At 33.8% G+C, this 11,203-nt stretch overlaps 1 protein-coding gene across 2 annotated transcripts; it reads right to left on the bottom strand.

Annotated features, from left to right (window-relative positions):
* Positions 1-382: 382 nt before the first annotated feature.
* Positions 383-8,601, bottom strand: LOC114712485 (something about silencing protein 10). 2 transcript variants are annotated; one of them, XM_028897033.1, is made up of 17 exons: positions 8,437-8,601; positions 8,209-8,349; positions 7,978-8,069; positions 7,264-7,339; positions 6,741-6,883; positions 6,505-6,618; positions 6,300-6,421; positions 5,277-5,364; positions 4,874-5,050; positions 3,381-3,551; positions 3,214-3,297; positions 2,918-3,057; positions 2,711-2,828; positions 2,350-2,591; positions 1,851-1,923; positions 1,669-1,737; positions 383-794 (listed from the first exon to the last, which is right to left on the bottom strand). In XM_028897033.1, exons 2-17 carry the CDS (start codon positions 8,315-8,317, stop codon positions 663-665), a joined length of 1,950 nt encoding a protein of 649 aa, XP_028752866.1. In that variant the 5' UTR covers positions 8,318-8,349; positions 8,437-8,601; the 3' UTR covers positions 383-662. The 2 variants fall into 2 exon arrangements, with proteins under 2 accessions (XP_028752866.1, XP_028752867.1); XM_028897034.1 differs by having other exon boundaries at positions 8,445-8,601.
* Between the last annotated feature and the right edge of the window lie 2,602 nt (positions 8,602-11,203).

The raw sequence follows: 11,203 nt of genomic DNA, 5'->3' as shown, positions 1-11,203 counted from the left end.
CTTATTAAATACTTAGACAAAAGTAAATATTATCTTATTAAAAAAAATCAAACCCTTCAATCAAAGTTTATCTTATATTTTGAACAAGAATGAGTAATATTTAGATTAAAAAAAGACATCAATCTAAAATAAATAAAATATTCATGTATTAAATATAGATCCAAAAAATATAATTATTAGACCATAAATGTAATGAATTACTATTTTTCCCCTTTAATTTTTCAACTCAAAACGATATTCTGGGTTCAATAAAACAAAAGTATTAAAAAAAAATCCAACCCAATCAACCCGTTCAGAACTCTTCATCAGATCATTAAGAGACTAGTTCACCAATTCATTCCCGAGTCAGGTATTGAAAACACGACGGAGACAAATTAATCACTTGAGCAAAATTTATCTATAAAATAAATCAATGTCGCAAGACACAGTGACTTCATAATTTGATGCTTCTCTCCATTTCAACCATACATCTCAAAGTAACTTAAATTACTTTCATAGAAATATAAATTACTCACTCTCCTATTACTTCCTAATTCTCAACAAAACTTTGCGAGACCACTCAATTACACACTCACCAGCCATAATGATGAATTGGGTGGGCTTTAAGATATTTGATGGGAACCTGAGAATATTAGGACGCTAAGATCACTGCAACAAAAATATTAACTCTTGATCCTGACACTTCGACTGACAGATGGGTTAATTCCAGAGAACTCTCCACCATAGGACCCCGTCGGCTTTTTGACACTGCGAACCTGCCCACTGCGTCTCTTAAGAGCTTTCTTGTGCTTTTCCTGGATAAGGAGGTGGCAACGGAGAAAACAATCAAGTTACTAATCATTCTCGTGGGGAGGATCCAAACACTTACTTTAAAGTAATAGCCGTCCACCTTTCTTTTTCTCTCAAACATACTTGAACTCCGGAAAAAGGAGAAAAAGGAAACACAGACAGCTATCCTCGTGAAGAGTGATTGTTTTATGAAAAATTTCTTTATTCCAGAATATTCACACAAGCTGAAAGGTGATTTTCTCAGTGGTTTTATGTCCTATTCCTTTGGTTTTTAATGTAAGATCTAATTAACTAATTTGAGTAGATTAAGGATGTTGGTTAAATTAATTAATATGGTTTTTTTTTTTAAATACCCTGAGCATCTTCCCTAATTCCCTCCCTCCCTCTTTTACTTGATTATTGTTAGAAAAATATCAATAAGATTAATTTAGGAAAAAATTTAATAAACATGTTAAATAAGTCTCACATATATGACTAACATCAACTCTCCTATTAAATCCTACATTAATGACCCAAAGGAGAAATAAAGAGAAGCAAACAGGTACAAACGGAATCTCAAATATTTCTAGTTTGGTTTTGGCAGGGCATCAGAACTTCACTACTATCTTTGTCAATCCGGGTAAAATACTTCATTTCTCAGATGTTGAAGGTTGTGGGAGATCCCAGAAAATTTTAAGTTCTGCACTGTTTCAAAATTGTTGGAAGACATGCAAATAGATGGCGGCTGATACGAGTTTCTTTGGGTTTTATTATATTTCTCTTGTACCAAATTACCATTATTTTTGTTCATCTAAAGAAGCGACTCACACAAGATACAGTACTCTTTGGAGACCAGACAACAATAAAATTACCCAAATATCAAATCTTAAGTAAAATTACCTTGTACTTCTTTCTTGGATTCTTAGTCAGCTTCTTACGATATCGAGTCAACCCCCTGTTCTTCTCCATCTGCACCATTTTGGCATCGCAGGTGTAAAAGCCATTTTGGCATCGGAGGTGTAAAAACAAAGTCTATGAGGAGATTATAAATAGAATAATGATAAGATAAATGAGGCCACAACCTCGTAAGAAATCGGCCGTCTTCCATTTTTATCTAATGTATCTGGCCCTGGCAAATACGGGACTTCAGAGTTCCTGTACAAAAAGTGAATCATTAGACCCGTGGCAACCAAGGGGAAAAAATCATTTTGAATTATTTAACTTGCATATTTTTAATAAAACTCTAATCACTACAAAGGCCTAATTTTCAAGACAATTAAAGAAAAATTACATGAGGAGGCCCCAATTAGATAATTTTTATATCTTTAGGAAGGACGTGGAAGAGCCAAAGCACTTAATAATAATATGCTTATTTGCCCAACAGGACAACGTACGTAAAAAGCATACTTGCACATTAAAAAATGTGCATCATAATCACAAAATATGTAGTAGCTACCAACATAATGTCAAGAAATGGACAATCGATCCAAATTACCATCCTCCTCTGAGATGCTATTTAGGGACGTGATAGAATAATATGCTCTGAACAATTTGAGAAAGCAGAAGGGTACAAGACTTCACCTGGAGTAAATCTTAGCTTTAGCAGCCAATCTTTCAGCCCGCTGTTGCTTTATTTGTTCATACAAGTCATTTTCTGAGTCTTCACTTGTCTCATCCTCCTGATCAGAAAATCCAGGATCACCTATTTCTTCATCAACATCCTCAGATTTCAAACCAGCACCAGACATTGCCCTAAGTTCAAATTTCCTCCTCCTTTCCCCAATGTCATCTCTCTTAGGTAAATCATCATCACCAGAAACCACCTTATTCAAAAAGGGACCAGTCAGATATGTTATTCAAAATAAAACTTGAAATGTATCAAAAGGAGAAGTGAGCGAGGAGAATTAATGCAGGCTGATCGAAAAAACATCACGTGCTGTACCCTAACTTTCTTCTGATGAGCAAGCTGAGCAATTCTACCAGAACCAAGACCATTAACCAATGTAGCTACTCTATCGGCATTCACATTGTCATCATCAAAATCATCACAAGTGTCGAGCCTGCAATATTAGTAAGTTTCCATTAAGTCCTCATTCCCAAACCCAGAAATAAGAATGCAATGAACAGGGCCACAGGGGCAAAGTTATACCCATTTAATGATCTGGAACGTTTTCGGGCACTAGTAGTCTTTGGAGCAATGGAACTGTGGAAACCCTTCTGTTTCAACTTTTCCTCAAGGGATGCTCTGATCTTTAACATTTCAGAACTCTGCACACCAATGCGATCCTTCTGCCACATTCAACATATCTCAGTCAAAATAATAGGCCTTTTACAGCAATAAAACTAATTCGAAATCATGAAACATGCCAAAGTATGTTATGTTAGTGATTTCAAAATCAAACGGAAGATACAAAATATCAGCATGCAAAATTGTTTATAATTCACCTTAAGCTCATGTCTCTGTTTTCTTTCTTCATTCACATTATCCTTAGAGGAATCCACATTTTGCATCTCGACTACCTCGAGAGACTGCATAAGTAGACCAAGATGTAAGGGTTGTATGGAAGATTATTCTTCAAAGACAAAAAAGAACCACAAACAAAAATAATTACCACTGTTTCTTTTAGTGATACATCAGAGGCATGAGGCAGGTCATGGTTTTCCACAAAGGAATCAGCCATTGAAGCATTTATATCACCCGAATTTAATACCATTTTCAACCCATGATTTTCTTCAACAACATCATCAACTTTGACCGGAAGTTTTGCATCCAGTTTTTGCACCTGTTAAGTAAGTCACACATTAGAAGCTTCAAAATCTAAAGAAAACCATTTCCATCTTAAAACTGCAAGGAAGAGAACAAAGAGTATTGTATCCATTTTTTTGGCCCCAAAAAAATGGGGGAAGAAGTGGTCATTAGCATATAATGGATTCTTTCCAGGTGAGAATCTTCTACCCTCACCCTTACTATGACATATTTAATGATAAATTAGCATTGGTGCAAGATTTGACAGCCTTAAGCCAATAATATTGATGTTCATTCCAACAGTCAGATTAGAAGTCGTAACCATGTGATCTTCACAACCATATTCTATAATAATCAGATAAGTACGCAATTAAACAATAAATAGTTTCCTATCAATGTGCATCCCACACTAGATTTTAAAATGCATGAATAGGCCATCAAATGACTCCCGAGTAATGTCAAACATTTTGAGGAAAATGCTAATGCTAAAGAACTTTTACTCCAATAGCGGATTTTGATTGAAATTCATCCTACACTGAGTTAGGGTTCATCTGGCACACAAAATGGACAGAACTAAAAAAAAGAAAATGGAATGAAAAAAGTAATGTTGCGGATGAGAAATATCTTTCGTCCCATGGAAAAGGGATATAATAGATATTGAATATCTTCATTTTAGTGCCGTGGAAAAGGAATCATTTTCCATCAAGTATATAAATAAATTAAAAACAAAAAGCATTTCTTGTCATGGATGCTAATTGATCCCTTCTACAGGTGTAATAGGGAGCATATCATGAGAGAAAAGTGGTCTCATATGAGAAGGGTAACTATCCTCGACTAGATCAAAAATTAATGGTCAAGATTGAAGAATGCCATAAATGCATATTAATATCTATTTTCACATTATTGATTTTTTTTTTTTTTTGGGGTTGCACTTCACCATTGATGTGCAACCAGGTGATCAAATGATAGCTTATTACCCTTCACACTTAAGATTCTACACATGCATGCAGGAATGAATGAACACTGCAAGTCATTCCTTGGATCAACGTGGTAACTGTTCACTGACAATCCAAGAAGGAAGCATTTGTACTCGCCAGCTACGTATGATTTAGAGCCAACACATTAGTCTTACATTACCCATACCAATTTCTCTAATTTAGTAAATTTAAAAACATTATTAATTTCTATCTAAAAGTTCGGACATATGAAAACATATGCACCAAGTATGTGAAAAGGCATCCATAATTCTGTAGATCCGAATGGAAAAGCTTCAACTCCAAGAAGCAACATTTGAATATGTTAATTCTGCATGCTAAATTTATTATGATAAAAAGATTGACAACTTGAAGAGAACAATACCCGATCCAATAATTTCTTTATCTCTTCTAGGCGAGCCATAACAGGATGGTCATGCACTGGCTTTCCTTCAGATTTGAGGAGAAGATAGAAAGTTATAGCTTGGCAGTAGAGTAACAGCAGAGCTTTCTTCAACTCAAAATAACCAACTCCTTCCGTAGCAATTTTGCCATCTTTAACCTTCACAAAGTAATGAAACAATTCAAACGCACGATGGCTTTCATGCGTGTCCAAGAAAGTAGTCTCTAAAGAGACGTAGATTGCATTTTTTTTAATAGGGGCCCAATAAATGGGAAGGAAACTTGGGCAATCAAAACAAGGCCCTGTATAAGTAGAATAATTTCAGGCAACATCTTTGTTGTCTGTGGCAAAAAAACAACATATCACAACAAAAGGAGACAAAAACCTTGCTTAACAATGGGTTTATTTTGCATTCAAGCTGATCATGTGCGTCATTTAGTTCTGACAACCAAAAGACTAATTCTGGATAAGACCTGAAACGAGAATATAGCTATTAATCACTGAGAGTCATTAAAAAGAATATTATACAAGAAATAATCAACACAAAATTGTATATTCAAAACAATTAGCTACAGTCCATAACAATGAAAACAATAAAATCAATGGCCATGTGTATTGTGTTAAATGCTAGGCCAAACAGTCCAATAAACAGGGCTGACAGCTTTTTTTTTCTTTTTTTTTTTTAAATCAGTTTTCTTTCGAATATTGTTAACTTTGGTCTATCAAAATGGAAGCATCAAAAACTTACTTCTAGACAGGATAGTAATAGTTCCACTCTACTGGTGAATACATTATTAGAAATACCTTTAGCATCAAGCTTCATTATAGTAATTCCTTTTGCAAAAGAAATAGAACAAGTGTCCACTTATACAATGAAAGGAACTCATACTAACTAATGGTAAGAAAACATGGATACAAATTTTTTTCCATTCATATGCAATTTGACTAAGCAATGGCAGTGACAACATGACATAAAGAATTACATTAAATTAGATCTACAGCTGGTTTAAACTATATTTGACCAACCAAACTGTAAAATCATCAAGGCAATGATGGATTTTATTTTAATCATTTATGTTGGTCGCTAAGTTTCTCAATAAGAACATTAGTATCTACGACTTCTTTTCTAAACTTACACCTTACTAAGATAAAGACAAGCAAAATTTCTTTAAACTCTTCTTTCTCATTTTTGAAAGCACATAAATTATCATTTATATTTTGGGTTGAAAATGCAAACCCCCAACAAGAAGTTTGTTTTCCCAAGTACGCTTACAATTATCAATTGCATTGATCAATGCACATATTTTAATTATTTAAATTTTGATAATGCAGGTACAATAGGGATAGCAGCTGAAGCCATAAGATAAATCCGAAATATAATACTGTAAGATACAGATATAAAATTAACCTATTCAATGTCTCCATTTGTTCATCTTTTGATAAAGCATTCAAATCTTCAACCTTGTAAGTTTTATCTGTATCCTCAAGCATCAGGGATTCCGTTGAGTCCCTTCCTTTAAAAGATGATTCCTGTACCATCATAAGTTATATCTCATAAAAATGGAGGGTTGACTGCATTAAACAACACAGTAACAAGATATCAGCAATATTACCTTCAAACCCACGAGATCATAGTCTTCCTCAGTATAAAATTTTGCCCTCTCTCTCTGCAACTGGTTTGCCAACTCTTCCTCTTCTTTTAGGGCCTCATCATCACTTGATTGAAGCTTTATCAAAACATAATTGCATACTTATTCAACGAAAATTATTAAAAAGGTTCCAAATGGCAAAAATTCTTTTATTAAAGGTAAGGTGCAAAAAATGGGCTATAAATTGCTCGAACCCTCACCTCAAAATGACGATTATCAGCTCCATGTCGGGAATGCTTTCCAACTAGTATGGGTTCATCATCATCCTCCTCTTCATTATCATCATCATGCATTTCATCCTCACCACCAAATTTTGCACGTAAATATTTCCTTTGCCTGATTACTGAAAATAATACATAAACAGTTTAGCCCAATTACACCTCTCACACATAAATTTCACTTCGAAACCTTGAAAAAAGTTTCCCATAGATCCTGGCATCCTCTGACTTGCAAATCTAAACTGCTCTAGTTTCCATTACATAAACTATCCTTAGATAAATCATGACGTTAGCTCATGGAAAAATTATATCACTTTATGGCTATACAAGACTGTGAGATCTCAAATTAAAAAGCAAAAAAGGACAAAGTATCCCATATCTTTGGGAAGGAAATAAAACAAATTCAAACTCAAGTGCATGGGATAGAAAAGATGTATACTCAGTTCCCCTTGAAGTGCCTTTCAATATTCATTATTGTAACAAATATCTAGAAACAAATCCTTACTTTTCCTAGTCATGTCGTCATTAACATCATCACTGAAGTCGTCGTCATCAAATTCATCCTCATCATCATCAGAACCCTGTGAGTGACATGAAAGAAATAAATGAGATGATAATACAAAATTGAAAGATGCAGTTTACTTTCTGGTTCTAATTCTTAAGCAAAGCAACCAATTAAGCATCACTAGGTCTGATCTATCTCGCTTCATTGAACAAACAGAAGCTTATCATCATTCAAAAAGGCATTAGTTGAGAAGCTTGCACTGAAAAAGACACAGGGCATGAAATGGACATGACAACAAAGGTAAATCTAGGAATATGGTTGGTTTCACATTGAAAACCACCGACACCATGGTTTTAGTGGAAGCACGTAACCAAACCATGGTTTTTAGTGGCTTTCAAAGCGAAACCATACATGCACAGTGCAATAGGTATGAAGTTTAAAGAGTTGCCTCTGTATTCAAAGGGGACGTTGCTTGTGCTTTTAACTATCAGAGCCTATGGTTGTCACCGGCTAATAAAATCTAAAGGAGCAAAATACTCTTGTTTGCTTATGCAAACTCATCATTGAAAAGAAGAAACAAGATCTAATATTTCATTCCAACTTGAAATTTCACTAAACTAATTCCATCTAGTATTCAAAATTCCCTAAAATAGTTCCATCTAGAAATCAACACAAAGCTCTAACTGATATGAACCAGAAGAAGGGAATCAATACCTTCAAATCAAAAACGGGCACTTCTTCATCCTCGTCTGACTCTCCAACATCGCCATGTATGTCAAGAGGGATAATATCGCTCTGCTTATGAACTGTAAAAGGAAAAAAGTCCAAGTAAGACAAGGACAATGCAAATTCATCATGAACTGAAAAAGAACAATATAAATCCATACAAATAGCGGCAGTAACACATGAGAAAATAAATCACTCAAGAAGGAAGAATGAAAATACAGGCATCAATTTCGTCGTGCATGTCATCGTTAAGTGCATCATCATATTGGGAACTTGTCTTGCCGTTCCTCTTCTCATTTTTCTGGCGGCTTCTTCCTTTCTTTCCCATACCTAATCACTAAATTAAATCTAATATATCACCTGTGAATACGCAAAACAGCACAAACAAATTCAAAAATCTTGAACGCTGCATCATAACAATAGGAAGGCACCAAACAGAGCCCACACAATCTTACTAAGGATGAAGCTGAAGTCGACAGAGTCCGAAGACGGTGTCGGCGGCGGCTGGAGGCAGCTCCACAGTTGACAGTGGTGCCGTTAAGGCTTGAGAGTTCAAGACCGCAGTGGAGGCTGTATGCTGCTGAATTCGACGGAGAACGGAAGCTCAGCTCAGGGTTAGGCTTACGCCTTTGCAAACATGCTAATCAAAATAAATAAATAAATTGAGTGGTAAATTTAAAATGATGACTTCGATAAATATGAGAATCGATAAATCTATAAACTATACAAAGGTAAAATTAGATTATTCAATATCATGTATTTACGAAAAAATTGTCGAAAAATCCCTATTAAAAATTTATTACTTAAAAAATACTTGGGACCTATGTTTAGTTCGTACATGGTTGAGAATAAATTGTACACCACTAAAGAAAAATTGCATCAGTTAAAAATAGATTACAGTTAGGTATTCAAACAACTTTCAGTTACTTTTAAACAATAAATCTTATAATGAGAAATCTTTCAACTTGTTTCCCTTTATTCAATTGATTTCTTAATCTTTTAATAGGTTGATACTTGTTTATATTGCTATGTGATATTAATGTTACAAGTATTATCAAATGTAATTTTATACTAGTTACCTAAAAGCATTTTCTACAAAATTACACCGGACACAATTTTTTTTCCTGGATTGATTAATATTAATAATGTCATAAAGAGCAAAAATGGTAATATAATTTTTGATAAAATAAGTAGTCAGGGCCAAAAAAAAAATTTCTGGTCATGGCCGGTGTTTTGTAATGGTTAGCACTTGTAGGTGCACAAAGACGCAAATTAGTTAATGCCTTTGTTGAATGAATAAATTTTTAAATGTGTTCCGACGGAACGAGAAAAAATTGTTCATTATTATGTGCGCGTGCCCCCCACGGTTTTTTGGGGCCAATTAACAAAATTGTCCACAAAGACTGAGGGTCGTGAGAGGTCCTAAGAAAACATAGATTTACTGCCACAAGCATGAACTTGGATGAAAACATCACCTACTTAGATGAAAGTCATTTGATAAATCGAATACAAAAATAATTCAAGCATTATGCATACATTATCTATATTGCTAGCTAATCATTCAACAATATTTCTCACTTGCAAATGCAAAGAACAAACTGCAATGGGATTTCTTTTTGTTGCCAAAAAAAAAATTTGGTGAATTAGGTCTCAAAGGCTTATTAGAGTTAGGATATGCCTTCAAATTTAAAAAACGCTTATAAAAGTACTTATAAATCACCCGCTAATAAGATTCTCATATTAGGAGCGAGATTCAAACTCATGACTACATGAGTGATGAGCCGACTCCTTATTAACTGGACCAACTCTTGTTTGAACAAACAAAAAGTATCCACATGGAAATAGATGATATTTTCCCCCCCCCCGTCATTCATCCAAGGCTATTATGTTGGGCCAATAGTAGATCCGTTTGGATCAGCGATTGGAAAAGCTGTTTAGTGAAAAAGTAGCTTATGGATAAGTGAAGTTGGGTAAAAGCTAAATTGGATAAGCTGAATTGTATTTGGATTGGAGTTCAGAAAAGCTAGCTTACAAAAGTGAGATTGGTAAAAGATTGTTTGGATTATGGTTGAGTAAAAGTAAGTTTGATTGTAAAATGACCAAAATAGGTATGAGTTTTAATAAATATTGAAAAATGATTAAAAAATAGATCTCACATAATACAATGAAATTAAAATAATTTAATATGAAGAAGTCAAATTTAATAGGTGAATTAAATTTTAAAATTTTAGAGAAATCATAAAAAATATTTAAATATAAAGTGAAAGATGAAAAACCATGAATCGAGATAATATAATGAAGAAGTGAAATTTAATGAGTGAATAAAAATTAAAAATTTAGAGAAATCATAAGAAATATTTAAAATATAAAGTAAAACATGATTAAAAAATGAATTGACATAATACAATGAATTTAAATTAATTTAATATGAAGAAATGAAATTGATTGAGTGAATTAAATTTGAAAGCATCAAAGAAATAAATAAAAAAAATACTACAACTATAAAGCTAAACATAATTTGAAAAAAGATATACAAAATAAGCATTTCAGTCAGCTTTTTGGTCTTTGACAGTGCCATTAGCCGATTACTCGTGTAATGAACAAGAAACCGAAAACGAGCCAGAGAAAAATAACCCCCTGACACATCCCAATGTAAATAACCTCTTAAAGTGATCCAATAAGCCAGAAAGTCCAACCAAACAAGCTGAAATATTACAATCGGGCTTGTAGCAAAAATAAGCTACTTTTTAACCCATAAAAATCCTGTCGAGCGGACCCAGTAACGGGCCAAGAAACTAAGGAGGCTCAAGTTATTAGAAGGTAAGAAGTGACTTCTGGAAGTGACTGCATCATGCTATGAAGAAATCATGTGCAATAGTTTTTTTTTTCTGCCTTTTTTAATTTTTGGCTTCTCTGCTCCTCTTTTCCTCTGACTTCTTTTCTCTTCTCTCTAATAAGTTGATCTTCATCTTCCTTGGTATTTTCTCTTCTTACGTATTTAGAATGATTTTTAAATTTTAGCCAATTATGCGTACGTACATACGTACTTGTAATCTTTATCGTGTTTTTTCCATAAATGATTATAAGGAAGATTTTATTAGCACAAGGTAATCATGGCATTTTCTTACTTATGTATGCTTCAGTCATGTGGAATTTGATCCCACCACCTTTTGACAAACATCAGTTAATACCTTAGTTCTAAAAATTCAATCTT

Source organism: Neltuma alba, unplaced genomic scaffold (genome assembly GCF_004799145.2).
Source record: "Neltuma alba isolate B1F8T4 unplaced genomic scaffold, ASM479914v2 tig00011367_pilon, whole genome shotgun sequence".
Taxonomy (NCBI): Eukaryota; Viridiplantae; Streptophyta; class Magnoliopsida; order Fabales; family Fabaceae; genus Neltuma; species Neltuma alba.
The sequence above is the reverse complement of the archived record's forward strand: the minus strand, read 5'-3'. Positions and strand labels throughout refer to the sequence as shown.